This window comes from Ptychodera flava, chromosome 7 (genome assembly GCF_041260155.1).
Source record: "Ptychodera flava strain L36383 chromosome 7, AS_Pfla_20210202, whole genome shotgun sequence".
Lineage (NCBI taxonomy): Eukaryota > Metazoa > Hemichordata > Enteropneusta > Ptychoderidae > Ptychodera > Ptychodera flava.
The window spans coordinates 35,070,698-35,096,435 of record NC_091934.1 but is presented as its reverse complement, the minus strand read 5'-3'; the positions used below and the strand labels follow the sequence as shown (position 1 = coordinate 35,096,435).

General features: G+C 37.7%; 1 protein-coding gene across 7 annotated transcripts in view; it reads right to left on the bottom strand.

Annotated features, from left to right (window-relative positions):
- Positions 1-22,226, bottom strand: part of LOC139137399 (pleckstrin homology domain-containing family M member 1-like) — a 30,605-nt gene extending 8,379 nt beyond the window's left edge. The window contains exons 1-12 of one of the 7 annotated variants that reach the window (XM_070705456.1): positions 22,030-22,226; positions 18,908-19,122; positions 11,961-12,046; positions 11,041-11,081; positions 10,257-10,335; positions 8,935-8,982; positions 8,415-8,510; positions 7,069-7,219; positions 6,190-6,336; positions 3,619-4,473; positions 2,379-2,500; positions 174-272 (exon numbers count right to left, since the gene is read on the bottom strand). In XM_070705456.1, coding sequence (XP_070561557.1) covers positions 174-272; positions 2,379-2,500; positions 3,619-4,473; positions 6,190-6,336; positions 7,069-7,219; positions 8,415-8,510; positions 8,935-8,982; positions 10,257-10,335; positions 11,041-11,081; positions 11,961-12,046; positions 18,908-18,929 — 1,746 coding nt within the window. In that variant the 5' untranslated portion in view covers positions 18,930-19,122; positions 22,030-22,226. Of the gene's footprint in view, positions 1-173; positions 273-2,378; positions 2,501-3,618; positions 4,474-6,189; positions 6,337-7,068; positions 7,220-8,414; positions 8,511-8,934; positions 8,983-10,256; positions 10,336-11,040; positions 11,082-11,960; positions 12,047-16,339; positions 16,535-18,907; positions 19,123-22,029 lie in introns of those variants that run through there. The other 6 variants (XM_070705460.1, XM_070705454.1, XM_070705458.1 and 3 more) reach the window with 6 other exon arrangements.
- Positions 22,227-25,738: the final 3,512 nt, after the last annotated feature.

The window sequence follows — 25,738 nt, the reverse complement described above, 5'->3', positions numbered from 1 at the left end:
TCTCAAAGTTCATATTTTCCCCTGCCTGTAAAACAGATAGAGATAATTTTTGGGATTGTATTTTGAACGCTAATCTTTCTTTACAAAAATTTCACTTTTGCAGGTTTGGTGATTTCAGATGTAATACTTCAAAACGTATCAACACTTCTAGAAAGTAACCGTTCTAAACTTACAGGGTCATTGGATATTGCTGTCATTGACTGGGCCAATGGAACTACTTCAAAATCATTTTCTGTCACAGAATTGCTATCTTCTGCTGTGTCAGCCCTTGGCTGTAAAAATGACAACATGAAAACACATTCAGTGTTTTCTTTCACTCCTGGCCACTCGAAGTAAAAACCTTTGTGACGTTTCTCAAGCTGAGCAAATTTGTGTGTACTTTGATGGAGGCTGGGAGCACCTACACTAGCTGTTCACCTACACTGGCTCTCGCTGTATTTAAAACTAGAGTACTGAACTCTCTGCTAGTTCACAATGTTATATAATCTGAGAAGAAAGGGAATAACTTATTTATAACAGTCTTCATTGAATATTTCCACAAAAATGTCCTTCCTTCTTCCTTTTCCTTTGAAATACACCTACAGTTATAATAGCTGATTTTTGTTTCCCTTGTTGTCCAGAATAAGAACTCGCATCCAATTTACACTGACATTATCAATGCAGCTAGTATAAGTTTTTTTATCCTTGTATATTAAATGAATTAAAATATTCTTAACTTTTGCTGCAAAACTGAAATAAGTATCCAAAGATTTAGTTGTGACAGCTACAAAGTCTGATATAAATTGTGTATGTTGAAAATTGATGAAAATTTGCCTGTGTCAGCGTTACTTTTACGATATCTGCAGTATCATTCTCTGACTTCAAATGCTTAATACAGGTTCCCCTTACAGATTGTGAATCACAAGATTTGTAACACACTTGTTTTAGTTGCCCAAAGTTCACATGGCTTTGGAAACACTAACTAACTAAATGATTTTTTTGGTGAAATGGTTTAAAAGCAGATTGTGATTCAACATACATTTTCGGACCCAAAATTTGGTATGGAATCAGCTTGATGCACACATGTATCATTTGCTATGCTATGTTTTACAAATGTACACTTGTAAGCCTTGCTTTTCAGTAGTCAGCTCAATCATATTGTAACACTGGCTAGGTTATTAAGAAACTCCAGTAAGGTATTTGTCGAAGGTTTATGAAGTTTTTGAGTCCTCAATAAGACTAGAATACAACTGAAGAGTCGTCTGTTGGGTTTCCGTCCCAGGATACTTAAAAAATAGATACATGTAGTAAGAAGGAATATTATGAATCATCGGTTCTAGCGTTGGTTATTGAACTATATTTTATGCAGTGTTTTGCTCACATGTGAAAAGCCCGATTACAGCATGGTTGTTTTGCAAGAAGGGGCATAGATGGTTCACTTAATTTTCAGCTTCAATAAAACAGCAAAAACTGAGCGTCCATGGGTGTGTTTGTGTAAGCCGTTAGGATAGGTGAGGAATGCATAGCGGAAGGGTTCATTTCACCACAGGGGAGGGACTCTGATTGCAACATATGCACACTCCAAAGAGTGGGGGCGCTCTTACTATGCTTATAATGCTGCTGAAAGTGTAATGATTTACAAGTCTCTTGAATATTAACCAAAAACGGATCAATAATTTAAATACAGGGTACTAGTACTTTTTTACAAAATACTGTTAAAGAATGTCTCTTCATTGGTATATATCATGTTTTGCAAAAAAAACTGTGGACCTATACGAAAATTTTATGAGATAAAGGCACCTCATTGTGATTAGCGGCGGAAATATACCGGTACATACAGTATGCTTCGTTATGATGGAGTCTCCTGTGACAGTGGTGTACATTTCATCAAAAGCTTCTCTACTGATTGAAGTGTCGCATATGGAGTGGGTTCAAATCTATTGGGTGGTCAAAACCTTAACACCTTATATACATGTTACTTATGTCATTATGTTTTATGGATCAATTTCAATGATCGATATTTTTGGATAATTTGTATGTTCTGAATGGACCAAAAATTTCTGCCACCATGCTGTTTGTTAGTTGGTGGGTGAGTGATGAAGTTAATCATGATTAAATATGACAGGCAAGGGTTTGCAATGTGTTAATGTTATATCCAATTTGCATACTGTATACCAACACTGCAAACATTTTCTAGTCAGAATACAACTTAGACTGGAAGATCCATCATTAGAGGGCGCTCTCTATACCAGAGGGGGAGCATAGAGAGCGCCCTCAACCGATGGTTCTTTCAGTCTAAATGTATACTATTAGAACTTTTGACATAAAGGCACAACTCAATACATGAAATGTGTTCAAAGCACAAAAGCTATTGATATTTCTCACAAAGATAGACAGACCTGATCCTTGGCTGGGCCTCTGTCCTGGTCAGGCACCTGCTTCAGCAGATCAGGTATCATCGATGAGGGCGCTGTTCTATTGTTGGGAGCATAGTTCTGCAGCAGAGTGCCAAAGCTGTCACCTGTTGAGCCAAAAGAGGCACAGGAAAATAAATATATTTCATTTTCGAAAAACTAAGATGTTGAAAATTTTCTTACTCTTAGAGCTTTAACCCTTTCACCACCATGGTTTGTCCATATCTATTGTTTTCTATGGTAAAGTTGGACCTGTATACAGGGAACTGGGGGTGAAAGGGTTAAAATGAGTCCTAACAAGTGGTGGATCAAAAAGAACTGTAAAAATTTCACTCTAAATATCTATCCTGCAATAAGTATCATCAAGATTTGATACCGAACTGGTAGTTTTGGTTCATTATTATGCGCTGCAATTTGAAGGGCATATTGCAGTATAAAAAAGAAATTTGATTCAGTTTGAGCCAATACAACATCATGATATCTAATATTAATGAGAAGTTCTCTGTTCATATTATGTGATGGTGATATGGTAGCCTCGGTCTAAGAATGTACCATTTATGATATATAGAAGTGCCCCCACGGTAAAAACATGTAATACATATAATACACAGTGCTTGATATGCAAATCCTACAGTGTTGTCTTTTTAGTGAACACCAGCAGGCAATGTAGCCGTGGTAACAAACTGTTTTATGCTGCACCAATATACTTAAAAGTACTCTATCTATACAATGCAAGATTCGAGGTACATGAATAGTCCACATTGATTAAGGGTCATTAGCATAGAATTTTAATACCGAAACAATGCTCATTAATGCAATCTGCATATTTGAATATCATTATACCTCGCATCTTGCACTAATAGTGAACACCAGCAGGCAATGCAGCCGTGGTAACAAACTGTTTTATGCTGCACCAATATACTTAAAAGTACTCTATCAACTGAGGCTGTGCAGAAAGTACAGGTACATTTACTTGTGTCTGGTGATGCAGTACGGATGACACAGAAATCTACGCCGACCCTACGGTTAGAATGCTACAGCAGTTACATGTAAGGCAACTGTATTGAATTGTAGCCATACGGTAGCAGAGTGGATATTTTGCCATTTTATTGACAATGAAGTAACAACAATATAGCACCAACACAGTTCCTCTTCTGGTGAAAAGCATGATAAGTCAAAACACCAGAAATTTGCCAGTGATCAGTTTAATGTTTTAATGTCTCACCTCTTTCTCTGACAGGTGATACTACCTCTCTATCAGGTGTCTCTGGCGTCCGCTGTTTCTCAAACTCTGACGACCATCCACTCCTGGCGATCAAGCTATTTCCCATGAAACTCAACATGTCATCGTCCTCTCCGGCAGCAACTCCGGTTTCAATGTCTTCCCCTGCATTGTTGTCCATGGATTCAACATATCCCTGTGACACTTCAGCGGCATCTTCCACATTTGCTGCCACTGTGACTTCAGCCACGGCATCACTTAGCCGTGGACTCACCCTCATCTTTGGAGACAGCGACAGATCAAATCTGGCTGTTTCTGATTGAATTTCAGAGTCTACGCCATTTTCACTGCTTTCTTCTGTATCATGTGACTGTGTTCTTGTCATATCAGCCTCAGAACTAATCTTTGTGTCCTGTGCACCAGAAAGTGCCTCCTCTGTTTCATCTGCCATCTTGGATGAATCGTCAGAAGCGCCCTCTTTGCAAAGGTTTTCAACTTCCTTCTTTTGCCCTTTATCATCATAATTGCTGACAACTCTACGGTTTTCTGCATCCAACTGAGTTGATCCATACACCTGAGATGCTGTTGCTTGCTGGCCAAGACTAGAATCATCTGTACCGTTCCCTCTGTGTTGTGACAACATGCTATCATCTGGAGGGGTTGCTAGGAGACCAGAACTCATCTCGCTTTCTCTAAAGCTGAACTCGGCAGAAGGGCTGACGAGCTCCTCAAGGCCACTGCCACTGCCAGTGCTGACCTCATCTGCTGGTTTGTGCTTGGCTCTGCTCTTCTTAGCAGGTCTCTTGGCAGTGATTTCAACAGGGCTGGTTGCTGGTGGCTCTGCAACTGTGGATTGCTCTGTGTATCAAAGTAACAAATGACATTCACAGCATTATTTCACTCCTAAAATACAGGAAAATGAGTTATTTCTGTGATTTGATAGAACACTCTGTGAATACTTTTCTCTTATATCAATTTTGTATTTGGTGTACAGTGTGCATTGTGTTACTGTCTCCTTTCTTTCCCTTCTTGTAAGGGGACCACTGAGAAAGTAATTTTCACAACTTTACTGTTTCATAAAAGCTCTGTGATGTTCTGTATTTTTTCCACACTATGTCAAAGATCCTCCAGCCTTGGACTGTAATTGTATTGCGTAAATCAAATCATAACCAATAGACATGATAATGTAAATGAGTGTATTACACAGGTGTGCACATTTTGTATACTGGGTAACTACATTTCCTTCTGGCTGAAAGACAGTCAAGTGTTCTCACAGCATCTACATGTACATGTATATTGATTGTGGAAAGCACACATGGCGTATGTGGATCTATAAGCACAGGCCTGTCTGATTGCTTACTATATGAGGGCGCTATTCTGACTGAACTCTCAGATTGTATGATTAAACTTTCTGTTCCACTTGGAAAAGGTTTGTCATTCCCAGCATCAACAATACAGAATCTGATGATGATTTCATTCTGGTTTATGGTGATTATGTCAATGTAGAGGCTCTTGAACTGTTATTGAGTAAATGTAACTTGCTATCAAGACAGCCATCCATTCTGACTCAATCAAGACTCAATGTGAATTTTCTCTCAAGCCTGGATTTCATATGTTACAATGCAGTACAGACACTACATGTGGCTGTCCTTCCATAGCAGATTTCTTTTGAAATTTTTATAGTAGTTTTTGGACACCTTTTCTTTCAGTAAGTGCACTATTTTGAGTGGAGCTAAAAATATAAACTGATCATCTACACAGGATTGACAAGGAAGTATTTAGTTTCATGTCCGTGATTCCAGATTATATTCATAAGATAACAAACATATCACGGAACTGAAAGTTTTTGTTTCTCTTATATGCCTGAGAACAAAGTTGGAATTTTCACTGACTCATGTGATGAGTCATATTACTTGTGTTGGAAGTGAAATTACAGCCAGGGGTTTGATGATGTTTGATGAAACAGTGATGGAACTCTGAAAACAAACATAATTCCCACATGTCTAACGGTACCTAATAACTGTCTTTCAAATTTGTGTATCATTTGTGTATGATTATGGTAGAAGGAAGGTGTTGTAGCATGACATAGTAATCCAAAAATGAATGGTGATAAACAAACTGTAAAAATGCTGTATTGTGATTTGCAACCTTAACAATGTTATCATTCTATGGTACACACAAATATTTTAAACAATCAACAAGGAAATATCTTTAAAAGTTCAAAGCACATCCCCAGAGGGCGCTCTGAACTAATAACTGTACAAATAAACACACACGTCTATCTGGCTTTACTGTGATAACAGGGTACTCCACATGATGAATTTGTGGGGTGAGTCCACCTATGTTTTCCAAGCAACCAATTCATACGTTAATAATCATAGAAAAGAATTATTGAAAAATATGCAAATTATACATTGTTATGTAAATTAGCAGCCCTCAATTTTTCAAATCTGTGGAGAACACAGTGTAAGCCCATCATCATTCAAGGTATCAATGATACATTGGAAATAAATTTCAACTTCTTTACAAGGTACCTTGGCAAAGATTTGACATCTGAGAGGATGGAACACTCACCAGAAGATGGAGATGGGTTGATCGCTATGACAGCCACGGGAGTTTCATCACCAGGGCCCCCTAGCCCAGCCAGTTTGAGTGGAGTGGAACCCCACATGTTGAGGACAGATGAATTGTACGAAAGCTGGAAGACAAAGTCTCCAAGACCTGAAACAGAGCATTCATTGGAAGTGTTGAATAAAGCCTTTGTTTTATAAATGACTGTCATTCATGCTCTTTGAATTTTGGGCATTCTATTTATTGCATCATAGAAAATGGAAGCATCCACTGACTATGATTGCAACACAAGTTCAATCATACCAATACATACATGTAGATCTATGATTGAATTTTCCTCGTGTTTATCAAATGTATAGATTGCGTATCGTGTGCTATGAATACCTCCACTTCCTTGTGTTTCTGAATATTGAAAGTTTTAATGACTTTTGACAGAATTAGCACACAGAGTGGTACATGTAAGAAGACCACAAACCGGCCTTGGTGAAAGCTCACTCCTTTTGTAGGGAATTTGAAGACAGTCTTTTCTGTTTTTGACTGTGCTTGTGCCCTGATCGCAAACAATTTGCATTTTACTTCTTGCACTACAGCTTTTGAAAAAATTTTGTTTCAAAATTCCCTAAAACTAAAACTAAAACTTCCCTTTGGGTTTAACCTACTCCAACTTATGGTTTAGCCATGTAAAAAAATTGCAAATATTATTGACTTTGAGGTCATTTGTAAAATTTCCGCACTAGTCCCAAATTTTTATCCTTCATTATCAAAAAGGGGCTGTAAGTTTTTATAACAAATGTATTGACAGACAAAGTTTAAAACTTGGAGCATTGCCATAACTACACATTCCAGAAAGCATGTTCAATTTCTATATGATTTAGAACTCACCTTGCAAGTAATTCTTCATGATGTGTGGTTGCTCTGTGTCCCTAAGATAACTATATCTGTGATAATATTGTTCTAATTTCTTACTGTCCTGTAGTATTGTTCCGATATAACTCTCCATCAAGCTGTCATTCAGGGCTAATCTAATCCACGCCTAAAATGAAACAGCAAACAAAAGTTTAACTCTTTCTGTTTCTGCGTGGCGCTGGGAGTTCATAAATTTTTCCATACTTCTAGAGTTGTTGAACTTTAACTGTTTCACGCCTGACTGTCTGGTAACCTGCAGAACTACCTGTGTATATACGTGTAGGGGTTTAGGCCTGAAAGGGTTAAACAGGGTTCCACTTGGTACATAACAAAGCCACACTTTATGAAAATTGAAACCTTTAAAAGAATTCTCCAGCAAATCTATCTGTTAATTCTAAACCGTATTGAAACTGTCCATGGATTCAGATCAACAAGAGCAATTTGAAAATGACAATTTGGTATGTTTTTTTTTAAGTGCATGTTAGTTGATAATCTTGAGAGCTTAAAATGCTGCAAATTTGTGGTGCCATAATGAAAATACTTCATGTATTTATAGACCTTGAATGTTGGAAAATTTTGACAGGATCCAGTACATGTTGACAGATGTTCATCATGCAGCAATTTTACTAAAATTATGGCTGCGGACTTGATCGTACAAAAAAGATTTCTGACAGTCCCAATGCAACTACCGGATACAAACGAAGTGATGTTTCTTTGTTGGTGATCTGTTATTTCTAAATCATGTTTCCATTTGTATTTGACAATAATGAGGTTTTTTGATGGTAAAATTACAAACATCGGGGCAGATGTACTTTATTTTAAAACCATGGTTTGGTCGAAACCCACTGTTATCAATGGTGAGTTTCGATCTGTTTACAGGGCATAGGGTGAATCAGTTAAATAGGGTATGTTTCCTGTAGTGGACACTATAGGTTTTGGCAAGAAAGATAAAAGAATTGTAAAAGAATGGTTGCTGGGCAGCCATATTGGATTGTATAGTGAAACAAATTGAAATGTAAAACCGGTATATAGTTTAGTATCTGTGTACTACATTGAAAACATTTGGTTCACATATGCCAGAGAAATGGCTCTGGACAGATACAAATATAGAACTCTCCCGGACTACGACCATGGCCCCTAATTTGGGGCAGATGTTAAATGAGGTAATATTGCTTGTGGCTTACCCATGGATTTTGTCAGAAAGATGGACAGTTGCACAGTTCCTGACATCTTTTGAAGTACGTATTCCCGGTGTCATGACAACTCATTGACGAAATTATAGCACATTTCTTATCATTAATTTTCTGATTTTTCATACCTACCCTACACTGTCCAATCTCAGTGGTAATCTGTGCAAGGTGGTTGAGTTGCTTCACTACATCTTTGTGTGTAAAACTGACCAAAAACTGCCAGAAACTCTAAAAAGAGACACGTTGAGAAAAGTTACGACGAAATACTGCTCTTTCAAACTATAAACATTTGAAGATACTGAAGAATCTTATCAACTCACTGCATGTGACTTGAAAGAATAAGGATATAGAGTTACATGTAGTAGAGGAAAATATTATGGGTTAGTAGGTACAACTGATGCATGATGGAATTGGTATTCCGACACCCAAGAACAAGGTAAGGATAGCTACAGATAGGAACAAGGTACCGACAAACAAAATGGTAGGAAAAGGATAGGATTTGAGAATAAAAGGCAAATTTTCAGGAAAGCTTGGTGACCCCATAGCACATAAAACTACAAATTTTTGGAAAAAATCGGGGGCAGGTATGAAGAAATTTGTGTGAAGGAAATAATAGTAAGCAGATAATTCATGCATAAAACTGTTGACATACCAGTGATTGCGATCTTGCCGTCTGGCCTGAACCAAAATAACTGGACAACTAAAAACAAACGGACACGAATAATTCAAAATAAAATAGATACATCACTGAAATTGCTGCAAAAATACAAAAATTAACTGTTTCACCAAAGGTGAAAAAAATAAAGCATGCAAATTTTCCCAATATGTCATGTTTAAATATATATTTTTCCCTTTGTTAATCATAATTAGGTCCCCCTCCCCTGACAATAAACAAAGAAACAGATCCCCGAAAGCTTTTGTCTAAATGTGCAGTTCCTTGCCACTAAATCTCCCTGGTTTACCTTTTTCTCCATTTCAAACACTGACACATATAAGGGTATTACACATTGATACACTGGCATACGTATAATCAGGGATTGACAAAAGCAGGGAAAAAACAAACACAAATGCTACAGATACATGTATAGTCAACACATCACAGTAAGCACTGTATTCTATGGTACTGTACATCCTGGTTCCAAGGGAATAATACTGCAGAACAACTGCAATAATATAGGGTTATACACAAATACGGCCCTGTATGGACAAGGGCTCAGTGAGTGACGTACTGGACGAGCCGAAGGCGAGTCCATACGTCATTCACTGAGCCTGAGTCCCATACAGGGCCGTATTTTGTGTATAACCCTATTATTATACACCTCTCTCCATTAATTGTCCGTATAAACTAATTCTATGGTAAATTTTGAGGGATGCGGCACGCGCGATATGAGTGGAACGCGCACGATTGAAATAAAATTGCTACAAACCCCTGAAAATTTGCATATTACACCTAAAAATAGAACGTCCCAGCGCGTCGCGCGTCTCCCGTATTCGGGACTCCGCGTACTATACAAAATACGGAAAGTTATTGGACGGTCAAACTCCCATAGGTTACGGCAGTAGGTGTATAATAATGGGTTGTTACATGGATAGTATAATATATGGCAGTGTAACAGTGTAATTGGACAGAAGTATCGTTGAGAAAAATCACTGAGAAGTAAAATATACTAATTAGTATTCATACAGGAATTGACAAAATTTAATTTGCTTTGGCACATACAGTATATGGGAATGAAACAAGTATATACACCGGTATGAAATAAGTACATATATTGGTATGTATTGGGCATATTTGCTGTACGGATACCAAATGATAGAGAATATTCAATGCATCTATGTACACATTTGTGATATTCTGAACAATGTACATGCAAATGTATGCTATTAATTCCTTAGACAATACTTCTTGTCTAATTATACAATGATTTGGATAAACCAGGTGTACAACATACGGTTCAGAGATAACACATTTACCTTGTTTGAGAATGATTCTCTGAGTCCATGTAGGAATATAGCCTCTATGACATTACACACTGCATTGGCTGTATCTCCACTGATGAAGAAAACATAAGGTTAGTGAATTCCATGTTTTCTTTTTTGTGACTTCCTTTACACAATTTCACGGTAATCACTTGGCCTGATACACATATATGTATATACTATTGTACATGTACATGTAATACCCAGTACTTTTGCAATTATAATTCCTTTATTTTAGCTGACACAAGTTTGTTGCAGGGCCTGAAAAATACAATTTTTATCCACTTGTTCCAGGACATTTTCTACTTGTATAGCAGAAATTGACTTGCCCTGAAAATTTTCTAAGAAATAATTTGTGGCTTTTCGTTTTTTTTTTCAATCGGCAAGATTGTGTGTTGCAAAGCAATGTGATCATACCATGTAAATTGCATGAACTTCAAGCTGTGACAGCGCACAAAGTTGGACGACACTAAAATTTCTACACTGTGATCTTCAGTCCATCGACGGGCAAGTGAGGGTCTTTTTTGATTGTGCTAATCTGTATTAGAAATCAGTCTGTCCCGGTATCGGGCAAACACATTTTTCAGGCCCTACGTTGCTTAAACTATACAAGGTTATGAAGTTGGAATTCTTCATTCGCAAATCCTGTGACATCATCCACTTTAGTTCACAGCATCTCACCATTTCTTTTTCCATACTGCGGGCAAATGTTCTCGCTGGCCACCTTAAAATATTATACCTAAATAAAAGCAGGAGTGAGCTCCTGCAAAAATCTTACCTGCGTACTGCAGAGTCCGAGCTGATGTGATCATGTTGAATCTTTAAAATTTGAGAAAAATACACATGTATTGTCAGCGGAGGTTTAAATCATCATAATCATAACAATAATTTACCAGTTTTTATGTATCTAATATCCACATGATAGCCTTCAGAGATGCTTAAAATACAATATAAATTCAGGACAATTTATCAGAGAGTTAAAAGGTATGATCTAAATAGTGTGGTTTGGCATGCAACAATGAAATTATCACAAAGCCAGATTTAAAGAAATAGGCCATTCCCTGAAAATTGGGGTAGATGGCAAAGCCCTTTGGACATTTTTGTGATTTTATTTTAATCTTTGTGGTGATAAGTTTGAAATGATCAGTGGAAAGTAGACTTCGCATTGAGCCATAGAAACTTATATGTGTCTAAGATAAGGACTTAGGACAAGACCTCTGCAGACACTTAACAGCGATAACTCAAATCTTATAATACTTTGATTTACAGACAACCAATGGAATTCTTGTAAAATTTGAGTGATATGAACATAATTCTTCAAAAATACCAAGATAATAAATCTGACTCCAACATTTTGTACATATTGAATACAATTCATAGAAATTACATGATTGCTAGGGAAAACTATCGAATGAAAGTGTTGGTTTAAAGAGCACCCTAAACCTGTTCATCCCTTATCCTCCGTGAGCTGGTCCACAGTCACCATTGAAGACAATGGGTTTGGGCCAAACCATGATGGTGAAGCTGGGGGACTGGGGTTGAATATGACTTGATGTTATCACATTGGTACAGAGAACAGCTCCCATAGTTTCCAAAATGTAACAAACACAACTCCAATGGTTTCTCACATTTAACAAATACTGACATTATCAATGCAGAAGAAGAGTTACATTGCAGAAATACTCTGAAGAGTTTTACCTTTTTGATCACTCTTGATAATTCCCTTGTGAGATTTTTTCGAATTCTGTCATGAAAATCTGATATGTCTTCTTGTGGGCCGGGACCTGTGTCAAAGAGAGTGTTATCATGAATATTCATGCATTTGTGTGGAAGCAGTGGTTAGATCATATGTGGCTATTTGTGACCCAACCTCCAGAAATAAAACTGCACAGTGTACATGCACATGAATGTACCAGATGTAATGAGGAGAAAAAGTCTAAAAATATCTGCGATATGCCTATATTGATACAATGCATGTTGTCCAGTAGTTCAAAAGTATGGTATCAAAATGTAGAGAATTAGTGTACTTCTTTCACTACAGAGACACTGTCACTATGCCGCATGTTGGAATTTGTCATTGATTTTGTAATATTCAGCCTTATAAAATACATGTACCTAGAAGGTAAAGTCGACAAGATAGACCTTCAGCCATGCCCAGAGTAAGTTACAGAATGTTGTACAGAATGTACATAATGTTGTGATAAAATAAAAATGTTCTAGGTATGAACTGGAAATATCTGCCAATGAGCTGAGAGTGGATGTGGAATTAACCCTTTGAGTGCTGTATTTTTTCCCGCCAAAATTTTAGTGCAACATTTTACCAATTTTCATGAACTTTTCAGTAATTTTTTTGATAATTTTGGACCAAATGAACTCAACAATTCATTGGCTACAGTTTTTAATCAAAATTTTGGCAAAAATCTGACAAAAATTAACTGAGTTATATTTTCTAAGGGCAACAAAAATTGACTTTGGCGCTCAAAGGGTTAACAAGAAATACTAGGAATGAGCCAATGGTTTTCTTGGTGTACTGCTATGTTTAGCCATGACATAATGTATTGATCTTTTTCTCCAGACTAAAATTCAAATGAAAATAATAACTGTGCATTCTACACATCTAGCCACAGCATAAGCAAGTTCAATTGTACGGTAGGTGTTTCATCACGTTTTGGGTGTATAAAAAGAACTAATTTGTCAATACAGTTAAAGAATAACTTTATTTATTTTCACTTTTCTTAAGGTTGCATGCCGGTAGAAATGCACCCCTGGTACAAAAATTTGGACTTGCAAGCTTCTATATATTCTTTAGGCCTACTACATGTAGGGGCTCAATTGAGGCACACATAGTAAATACAAATTGTGCTGGCTTATTCTTATGTAAATTGGAAATTCTATTTTCCCCACAAATATGACATAGAGATGGCGGCCATTTTTCATTTCATATATCTGTAAATGTTGGGTAATTTGTTTCTCTAGTACCAAAAATTTGCAGGGTGACCCATGATTTTCTTTCTTGATTTTGAAAGAGATAGTTCAAAGTTTGCTTGAGAAATGTTTGAGCAAATGTCTAAGGTAATATGCACCTTGAAAGTGAAAGACTTAAACTTTTGCTCGAACTTTCCTCAAGGAATCTTTTAGCCATTCTTTTTGAAATCAAGAATCAAAATCAGGGCTCACCGTGCAAATTTTGGTACTAGAGAAACAAATTACCCAAGATAACTGATATTTGGAAATTCAAAATGGCGCCATCCCTGTTTAACTCTACGGAGTAAATTAAAAATTTTGATTTCAAAAAACTAGGCCAGTCAAAGTCTTTCTGACACCAAGAGATTTAAATGAGCCCCAACAAGTGGTAGACCAGAAGAGAATTGTAAAATTGTGAGAGTCTGAATTTGTGTCCCTGGGGCGCATTCTACCTTAAGTCTTTCAAATTTCAAGGCCCGTATTACCTTAACACCCATGGTAGATGTACATGTACAATATTGTAACATATGTAATACGTGCAAGTAGCATATATTTATGGTACACTACAGTGTTGTGCATGTATCGTACACATATGATGTATATTTTATTGCATTATGCTGGTACAAATTTGTTCATGAAATTTACACGAAATGAAATTCCATTCCCACTGTACCTACGTTACATGTAGGAGTGAAACAGAACTGAACTGCTGTACATTTGTGTGCATGTCAATGAAAATCAACATGAACAATTGTTCACGATCTGGTCTGAAATACGATGGCAGTAGAAATCTTGGACAATTTGTAATTGCAGCTGTTATTTAAATTCATTGAAGCAACATTTGGTATGCATCTGTTGCTGCTATGTTACACCATTGGTCAGCAATTTGGCGAAATCAATATTTTTTCAATAACAGCTTAATAATAGCTTTATTCATCATTATCGATATGAAACAAATATGGTTTTCAAATCATTGTCTTTGAGCAAATGATACATGTATCTTATCTTAGTATCAACCTTGCAAGAAGGACACATAACATGTAACAAAAAGTTTGTCAATGAAATTATGTCCTCGAATGAAATCAGTTTGTTATCACGTTGTCATTGAAGTTCTATTGTTTTCTATCACAGAATATATCTGTTTTCATCACACATTCAGGAACATTCTATATAGTCTCTGAGGCTTTGTGTGAAAAAACATGGCTGCGGTAGGCACTGAGCTTTTTCTATACATTAAGGTAGAACATGCCTGGGGACAATACTTGTATATTTGGACTCACAAACTTTGTCATTTTTTATCGGACCTACCGAGCGTTCATTTCAAAGCTCTTGGTGTAAGAAAGCTTTTCACCATCTTAGTTTTTTGAAAATTGAAAATTTTATTTTTCTCATAGAGTTAGACAGGGATGGCGGCAACTTTGAATTTCAAATATCAGTGAATCTTGGGTAATTTGTTTCTCAAGTACCAAGATTTGCACAGCGACCCCTAATTTTACTCAGTCTTTGAGGAAAGTCTCTCACTTTTGAGGCCCATACTTCCTTAACAAATATTAACTGTACAATCTAAGGTGATGTACAGAAATAGACTGCTGGCTCTCAAACTCACTTACATGTATTACTTTATTTTAAACGAAGTGCACAATTAACTCTGTATGCCGCCAACATGCGTCAGGACCTCAAAACTATAAACTTCTAATACTTTCATTGTGATATCAAAGCTCTATCCGCTACATGTACAAATTTAATGAATTTATTTATGTATTTGCCCTGTGTGTCTTGTTCTACTCCCAAAACCATGTCATGATGGCTGATGTTCAACTAACTTCTTATATAAAACGTTGCTACAGGTGTAATATACATTTCTTTTAACAACCTCTAAATTCTCAGTAGCCTAGACTATAATTAAGTTTATGAATCAACAGTGAGATTCTTGTATACTGTAGATACTGTCAAAATTCATTCTTTGGACAAGATTAATGCTTTGTATAGTGAGAATAATATACTTATTTTTTGAAGAAAAATATTAAAAGACATCAACCGTTAGTGCTTCTAAAAACGGAAGTCACTATACTGATATTGACATGTTGATGTGTCATTGAAACTTTGCTACTAGAATAATACTGATTATGATATGAGATATAGATCAGTTCAAAGATTGATAAGCATGGTATGGGGTCATAGTTCATAGGTCAACATACTTGGTGCTGTTGTCAACAAGAAAGCTAGATTACAATATTACGTTTCAAAGGCAAACTGCACAACCAGAGCTATCATGGCAGGGTGATACTTAACCCTATTCAAGTTCTAATAAAAACAAAAATCAAAGTCAGTTGATATGAAGGATTATAGTGGTACAATGTATCTTTCATTGTTATCTTCTGTGTCCTTGAAAATTGGGAAGTGAGACAAATCACTGATCAGCTTGTAGATTGGTTGAGATGTTTAGTCTGTCATTGGAATTTAAATTTACTTCTCTGTAAGTGTGCTAGTATGTACGGAGTTATACTTGAAGAAATTTTAAACATCTTGGCCACTGATACTACACTGACCACGATGAGTTCACACAGAGTTCATTAGAAGAATTAAACTGCAGTCATGACATTACCAGTATTTAACTTCCCTGGTCTGTATATGTTTCTATGAATTTAGATGTATATTATCTACAAGTATTTGGGTCCAAAATGAAATCATGACAAGACATATGCAGCCACATGGTATGGATAAACGCAAGGTATGAAGCAAAACTTAATGAATATAAAAAATTTGAGACTATTCTGGAGAAAAAGTACGCATAAACTGTAGATAGAGCAACGAAATTTGATTTCTAATCCACATATTAAAATTACTACATGTACAAGCAATTCTCAACAGCTGAATTGTGTGCCTCTGTATAGCAGTGTCATCTCATCACAGTACCTTATGTACACACATTCTATTCTGTACTTGCACAGTCCCTCCAAACACCAGCCCCCTTGCTTTTGGAAGACAGCTAGCATAGGCAGACATAACTATAAACACTCATACATACTGTATATAACCTCTATAACCCTAGAACATAATGACACCACGGTCATGACACATAACAGAATTCTGACAATCAACTGTCCACATACTCAGATTGCTTGTATCCTGTGTAAATGAATCCTCTTCTTTCCCAGGATAACGTACTGGACTATCCATCATGTGTACGACTCAAAACCTCCTCTGCTATGAACTCTGCTTTCCTTGATCTATCAGAAGTTGATACTGTAATGCTGTTATGCACAGCAACATCATGGGGAGTTTTGATACAGGGGGCTTTGTTATGTAAATTACTCTGAGGTGGAGGTGACAGGTCAAGGGATCTCGGAAGGTCAAAGTGCATTCATGTGATCTAGTTTATGATTAACTGATAATTACACCCACTTTTTTGGATGAAAACTCTTCCGTACGATGTGGATGTACCACAGCAAAAGGATTTTTGAAGACTGGTAGTACTCAAACAGACAGGAAAGCCTTGGGCAAGTTAGTAGAGAATAGTACAACATGACAATTTTAGATAACTCCATTTCCTGAGACAGAGTCACTAAAGCTATGGTAATTGTTTTATTTAGAATTGGACTATATGTCATGTAACTCCCACTTAAATGGGAAGTCTCTCTGTGGTAAGTTGGAAAAAAATATTTTCAGTGTGTGTCCCGAATGAGACCAATGAGCTTGGGTTCTCAACAAGGAATTTTTACGGGCGGTTACCCGTTTTTTTTGAGCAATCTCTATGTATGTTAATAACCATGAGAATATGCTTTCAAAGACAGATTATGCAAATTATGCATTGTTATCGTATGTAAATTATGAAAATACGTTGTTTCATGCTGTGAAGAGCACTGTTATTTTTCAGATTTTTCACGGATTCATAATCACTGAGGCTGAACCAAAGTACATGTATGCTTTCTTAGCCATTCAGAGCTTTTACTGTAGTTTAGATGTAATTCTCTTTATTTGACTGAAGATTATGTTCTTCACCTATTTCTACAACCCACACTACTTCAAAAAACTGGTTGATGAACTGAAAGAGTTTGGAAATCTGAAAAGTCTGACGGCATATTTATAATGAAATCATAAATTTAGTTTTTGGCAATTATCTTACATGTACTTCTGTACTTCTAATAGTACTGTCCCTATTATAGTTATACTGATATTTTACAACCACATTACAGGTTTATTTGTTTACAATGAGCTGTTTGCACAGACTCTTGAAACTATATTACCCCCCAAGTCTGTGATTACCCTTATACTGTAGGGCTTTCACTTCCCCCCCTCCGCCAAATCTATAAAACACAGAAAGGTAAACCGACATGATTTTCACCTTCTTTGCAAGTGTATCTGGATGGGCGCAAAGTGTCTGGAACCCATCTGGGCGTATAGTCTGTAGCGGGTCCTACTAATTATGCCGTCACTGCCCATCACTGCCCATCAGGAAATTAGCCTTCCAATTACTGTAATCAGTCGATATTTCAATACCAAAGACCACTACTCTTTGTAAAAACAAACGAAATATATTCCAAGATCCGAAAAATGTTGATTTTCCGAACGAGTAGCAACGCTAATCGTGTGATCGTACATGCATCACCATTGGGCCATACATACTGCCCGTCGACGTCCGACCACTGCCCGTCACTGCGTCGGGGAATTTACCTTCAACGACTGTAATCAGTTGATATCTCATATCAAAAACATTACTTACTTACTATACAACCAAACAAAATTGTCGTCCCAGACCCAACACGTTGATTTCCGAACGAGTGGCAACGCTGATCGTAATCGATGTCCGAACCTGCTTATCATCACTGCCCGTCGAGCAGAGAACTTAGCGCTCAATTCATATTGCTCCAATATTCACGTTAGTTCTGAGACAGGACTCGGGCATTTGGAGTAAAACAGACTCTTATTTTGTAGCTTTCTATTATATAAGTGGTCTTTGGTATTGATATATCGATAGATTACAGTAATTGGAAAGTTAATTTCCCGACGGGCAGTTGACGGTAGTGACGGGCAGTAATTAGTAGGACCGTCTGTAGCAATGTAGCTGTACTGCACACAGAATTAAGGTAACACCATTAAACTATCAGCAGAGTGCTTCCGTAACAGACTTGAAAATTCAGATGACTAGAACATCTCCTCTGGGAGGCAGGGATATGGTAAACATGTAAATGTGTTGAACAAGTTGTACGTTCATGTAGAGTTTATCTTGTACGTATACTGTCCGGTTGGCACACTTCAACCACAGTTGTACATCATCTACATGTCGTAATTATGACTGTATGGGACAGCTGTATTCATTTTAAAGACCTAAATACATAACTTCCTACCCTTGAATCTAAAGAATATGCATACAGAAGGAGGATTGCGTTCCATCGTGGCTCTAGTATTCCTGTCGCACATGGGCGGGTCCACGTTCAAAAGACAAACATATGTGGTATTACCAGATTGCACTCTTGCTCTCCCGAATAACGTTCAGAATATGAAACAGGTCAAAATTTTACTGCATTTAACGATTCGGTATTCTAGAAAAGTTGTTTCACGGAGCCTGAAGGCACGAATCGAAACTACATACAGCCTAATATAGTAATACACAGCACATTCATTGCACGACAGATCAAATTGCAATTAAATGCGTACACAAAATTTCAAAAGATACTGACCTTTCTTGGCTGTAAGACTCATTGCCGTTATCTTTTGAAGTTCTGGTATCTAAGGAGTACCATATCTAAACATTATCTTCACAGCAACGAGTTGAAACTGCAGCCGATATCGACTTGGACGTCAGGGGCACACCACAGTCGCCATCTTGAACAGCGCCAACATGTGGCTAGAGTGGTGAACATCGGTCGGCCTCGGCAGCCAAAACTTGTGACGCCTGTTTCAAGAAATTGTACCAAAAGATTTTCTCAGCGTTTTAAGTGTAACTATAGCATTAAAAGTAGAATCGCCTCGGGAATAGCGATTCGGACTCTAAAATTTTTCAAAAACTTTTCTGATCTAGGCCTATACCTCTTGTGGAGGCTCATTTTTCACAACGTGCAGGGGTCTCAGTCAGAAAAATGTAACAACTTAGGGAGCATTCGTTTTTGACGGGAAGGGGGATGTCAGTGGAATTTAAGCTACGTGAAATGCAAAAGGCGACCCCCTGCAAATAAAATTTTATCAAATTTGACATCCCCAATTCATCAATCGTAAAATATGACACCACCCCCTAAAAAATCTAATTTGATTCATTTATTGCACTTTAAGTCCCGGGTGAAAATAGTGACCTTTCAAAAGTTTTTCCAGAAAAAGAGTGACCCTCCCTAATTTTCATGCACAAAAAACAGTGACCCTCCCTCAGATGTCACAGTCCGTATCAATAATATCTTAATTGACATACAATTTCTCATTTGGTCTTTGAACTTTCAAAGAATCCTTACAGAACCTTACAAATAATCACTTGGGTGAAAATCCAATATCGATTTGTTGTTGACATCTACTTTTTCAAACACACTATTCTAATCATGTACATTTAGGCCTATATCAATTGTCAAACATTTTAAAAAGCACAGATTTAGCTAGTTTTGTATCGTAAAAAAATATTCATAGTTTCCTCGTAGACAATAACGTATAGTGAATCAACATTTTGCGAAATTCAGAAATCAAATTTTCATTTTCAAACACTTCATATGGCCATATTTCGAATATTTGAACTTTTTTCCCAAGTATACGTATTCAAAGTGCTATAAAAGTTATATCGTGAACACGGCATGACACATATTTCTTTCGGTCACCTCGAACATTTTTATTTTTTTATGACATATTGTACAAAAGTGCTCTTTTCTACACTTGTTATCACCTGTTCAGACAGAATAAAGTCATGTTTGTATTCGATTTTATATACTTTTTCTGTTAATTCTGTTGTTCTTTTTGCTATAACCCATATAAATCTTCGTAAAATTTGACCCCGTCCTCCAATCATTGATAATCATTGTAAAATTTGACCCCCCTGAAAAACAGTTTTTGTAAAAATCACGGACCTCCCCCTCCCCGTAAAAAACGAATGCTCCCTTAGCCGACTTTTGAACCACTTTTTCTTAAATTTTGAACCATTCTTGTTTTAGAGAGAGGATTTGGCCGAGCGGGTTCCGTCTGTGCTTCTCCGCTGTGTGACTGATACATGTACTTGGATTCACAAACCCGTTTGAAAACACCGTATTTGAAGCTCGCGGACGTGATCCCCCTTTAAGGGAGCCGTCATTATTTACGGCCTGGGGTCGAAATTTCGAGTAACTACCCCCTGCCAACCATGATGAATGTGAGTAACCCCATCTCTAACTCAGAAAGTTTGACTGACCCCTACACTTAGAAAAGTTAAATACTTATATATGTGAAATTTACAAAAGTACAACAATATTAAAGACCTTTTAATCCTGATGTACCCAACTAGACTATCATCGGTTATTTCATGACGGTTGAAAAAGCTGAAACCAACAATATGAAATTCAAAGTGACAATAAAATACAGATATAAAAGCCCACGCTTTCACCACTATTCAACAATATGGTATTGTTTAATTTGGATTGATATCATGACACGTTTTTTCACCGGGAGATCTGACCGGGCAGAATTTGAAATTATTGCTCGGGGTGCAAGAGAGGGCTGAGGGGAAAGCGTTAGAGGCAGCAGTTCCCTATCTTGCATGAGAAATTTTGAGAATTTATGTGTGTAATTGTTCAGTCTGGTTCAATCTGAAAGGTGTTTTTAATTGTTTTTTACTCAGTAAAACTGTAAGGAAACACCGAGGGTGAGAGGCCGAGAGGGGGTCCCCCTCTCGTTTCGAAAATTTGCGAAATTGATGTGTGTCATGGTACAATCTGAGAGGTGTTTCAATCTATTTTGCACTTGGTAAAAATGTTTGAAAATGACATTGAATACTGATATTTTATCGCATTTTTGCACGATCACAATATTCAACAACCAAACAATGACAATAAATCTTGTAAAACCAGTTCTCAGTTTAGCAGAGATTGGAGACCATAGAATATGCAGGAATGGAAAATCTGTGACCTTCTTGTGTCATTTTCTCCAGCTGCCAGCTTCTAATGAAAAGCCTGAGTACGATATCCAGGGTTAAATGGTGCCTTTTTCTCAGAAAATCGACACTTTGTCCTCATTCAAAAACACCTCGAGACAATCACAAGGAGATCCAATTAACACTCACAATTAAGCTTAACCAGGTTGCTTCTATGTAGTTGTGAAACGGCGTAGAAAGGACCGTAGCCAGCACCACAGCAGGTGTTACTCGGATGGCAAATGATGTACACGATTTCGCAATATTACACTTGACTAGAAACCCATGGCATAATAGCTATAGCATGTTTTGTCAACATTACTACTGTCAACTGCGCCTATGCGCCCCATAGACGTGTACATATGCCTGAGAAGAAGAGCATATGTACACACGTCAATTTGGTGCAGAGCGAATTTTTAGAACACAGGTGACTGTGATAATACTAGGTCGATGGCGTGAGCTGTGTGTTAGCATCACATCAGACATGGATAGCTGTATTACTGTCATGTCATGAAGGGCGCGCCACGCAACTCGTATATATACGTCAATTTTCATCACTAGTATGGTCGCCGACAAGCGTCCAGCCGATTGTTAAATACGCGGAAGCCCTCCAAATAATGAAACATCGATATTGAGTCGGGCCACGGGGCATTGACGTAAGTAGAAACGGAGCGATGAATACTATAGCGACGATCGTTATAGAATCAGAAAAAAAACCCATCATACCTCGCCATTCTCCTCCATCTCAATCCTCTACACAGTTGGCCCACTGGTAACGGAAATCATTGCTAATTTTCCGAGCTGGTGTGATGGTCTGATAAGATGACTGACTAAATGCCCATTGGCTGGTAAAAGACGTCCAAAGGTAATCTCCCTGGAAATACTTTCTGACATGTTTTTTTCCTATAATCTTTCTCAGAATCTGAAGATAACAAAGAAATAGAAATTCCAGGTCAGGTAAGGGTTTTGACTCTGTGTGTTAGTGGTAATATTAGCGATGATGATGATGATGATGGTGGTGGTGATGGTGATGGTGATGGTGGTGGTGATGGTGGTGGTGTTGGTGTTGGTGGTGTTGGTGGTGTGGTGGTGGTGGTTGGGTGGTAGGGGTGGTTGTGGTGGTGATGGTGTTGTACAAGGGAGAACCTTGGTCATGGTTGTTATAGTAAAAATGAACACAAGTTAACACTGGAGTGAAAGGGAGGCTACAAAACGCTCATATCAAAACATCCAAGGGCCAAATTCTTGTCGCTAATGTACATGTACTTACAGGCGGAATAAGTAGATGCAAACATTTGACTTCTTTCCCATCCTTGGAGTGACGTCAAACACGATTGCTCTACTTCATTTCCGACCAATCAGATTAAGGAACTTGTATGCCTGATAGAAAGATGGAGACATTGGGTAGAAGATGATCGCGGTTGCCGGTTAAATTTATTGACGGCATTCTACAGTCAATAGACCATAAGAACGCATTAACCCCACTGAAAACGGACAAAGATCCAAGCCTTGGCGGTTTGATCTAACGGTTGTCAAGGGATTTGGACGAGGGCTAATTGCCTTGCTGACAGCGTAGCCAGTCAGATCAGTGACGACACTCTGACGCATTCACGCCGATATAAAGCTAGCAGGATAGATACACGTTCTCGTATCTTGAGCATTCACTTAGCGTAATCACGCAAATCAGGCACTGTGGTGTCTGTACGCTTTGATGACCATCCCGTCCAGTTTGCAACGGAAGCCATCATTTTTTACTGTGTTTCGAAAAAGAAGATAAAACTTCCTTTAAAATGAAACAATGGCTGTTTGTTAGATGAAACTAAAGCGAGATAATCGACAGAATTGAAGCCTTCTCGCCCATAAGCTGCTGTTTAGATTTCAAAAGAGTAAAGTGTTCCCAGACTTTCATTTTCTTTACAGAAAGCACACATAATCTTTGACTCACAAAGCAATTTTAAGTTTTCAGAAAATTGAAGTTAAGGTAGTACGCGCCTCGAAATTGAAGACTTAAGCTTCTTCTCAGCCTTCCGTAAGGAAACTTTAAACCATTTCCTTTCGAAATCAGGAATTAAAATTAGGCGTCACCGTGCAAAATTTTGTACCGAGAAACAAAGTACCTAAATTCGCACTGATTCTTGAAATTCAAAATGGCCGCCAACCCCGTGTTAGCTCATTTTCATAAAAAAATAGTCGGTGAAAACTTTAATTAAAACTATATTCACTTCGTGAGCTAGTGGTGGACCGAAAAGTATTGTAAAAGTTTGAGAGTCCAAATATTTGTTCCCCGGCCGAGCTAGGCGCATTCTGCCTTAATGTGGAAACATCCGTCGACGCTCAGCGAAGGCTAATAGATGTACGTTTTCGAATGCCGCGCTTTCAGTCCGACAAAATATTTCTAATTATGAAAGGAGAACGAAATATAACAAGACGTACAACAAACACCGAGCCATTCTATTAGTCTAAATTTTAAGTCTTCCCGCCGGGGGAATCAATTTTACGTAATCTTCAATTAGATCAGCGCGCATCCGAGTCGCATATGTAAATCAAACAGCGGGACCTATCTTTTCTTCTGTCTACGCGCCATCATATTATGGTAATTGAGTTGCATGTATCATTTACACCACATCATATACAGTGGAATTTGATTGAGTGTCCGGTTTGCCTTGCAGAGCTCGACCAGTCTACATGTTGCTTATCATTAGAAAAGTAAACATTTGCAACAAATTATCTTCGTCTTTGGTTGGTGTTAGATTACAGCGCGCAGCAAACGTTTCCCATACACTGTCTCGTCACGATCACTGCAGTCGTTTCAGCATGTCACTCACAACAAACATAACACTGCACTACATGCACATCACCAGTTTTCTTTTAGGTGTTTACTTTTAAATTGGGAACTTTATGAAGAAACAAGTAAATTCTTTTTTAAAAACTTTTCTTCTTCTCTCGATGTCAGCAATCACGGCAACAGTTCCTTCAGCATGCAGTCTGTAGCATTGCCAGTGCAGTCTACTCTATCAACAAGTTTGACACCATACAACACTGAATATTGTCAACCAGAAAATGCTAAACTCTCCTGCATGAAACTTTAATCCCGCTTTATCTTTTATCTCAGCTAAATGAAACTTTCTCAATTGACACTTCTCTGAGCTACAAAATAGACTTGAAGATTTTGCACATGCAAGTGCAATTCAATCAACACGGTACATTTTGTGCCATTGAATAACACACCCAGTGTTTCTGAAATAATTTACAATATTTTGGCACTTAATTTCCCGGGCAACATCATACACGGCAACGGGTTAGCATTGAGGGGACGGTGATATCTCTCTGCAGCCTTCAAAATATTCTTTACCCAGTGAAGAAATACAATGTTCTACTATAATAAAACGCCCAGCGTCAGTCCGGTTGATGTTGAGGATTTTCCTCGAGATATAGATCCGACACTCGAAAAATATGCCAGTGAGTTTTATCTGAGTTGCATTTCCCAAATCAAAGTACACAAATAGCTGAAAGAAAACTTTGATGATGTGCTATAGCTATAGTGCGGTGTCAAGCTTGTTGTGCATGAGTGGCATGCTGAAACGACTGTAATGAGTGTAGACTAGACAGTGTATGGGAAACGTTCGCCGCGCGCGCTGTATAATCTAACATCAAAGACTCAATTTGTTGCAAATGTTTACTTTTCTAATGATAAGCAACATGTAGACTTGTCGAGCTCTGCAAGGCAAAACGGACACTCGATCAAATTCCACTGTAATTGATATATTCCGGGTTAAACTGCTACAGTAAAAAGCCTGAATGACGCATACGCTCTGCATATTGTAGAGCTGGACTTTAATTATTTAAGGAGTTTCATGAGATAACAAAATTGAACAGAAGAAAAAAATAGACCATATTGACTATGTAAGCTTATTATTTATCGCCAAGACTCTGACCGCGCCTCTTCTCTCGCAAATGTAAGTTATCAGATTACCAGAAACGTTTAATTCAAGTCTTTGCAAAATAGCTCTTGCCATATCGTTATTGAACTGAAGTCAATTAAAATATGTTTCTGTGAAAATAAAGGATAAATTCACAACAGTTCACTTTTGTCCTAGATCCTGTGAAAAAATGTGAAATTGATGTGTGCAATGGCGCAGTCTGGTGCGATCATAGACCCTCGGTTTTCTTTTCGAGGTCTATGGTGCAATCTAGAGGTGTTTTCAATTTGTCTTTTACTAATAAAACTGTTAGAACACCCCGGGAGAAGGCACGAGAGGGGCTTGTCCCCCTCTCACATCGGAAATTTTGAGAAATCGATGTGTGCTATAGTGCAATCTGAGATATGTTTCAGTTTATTTTGCACAAAAAATTGAGTACCCCCCGTTTTCCTCTCCAATTTTTGAGCAACCCCACCTTGAAGTTTTCAATTTTTTGAATGAACCCCTCACATTCC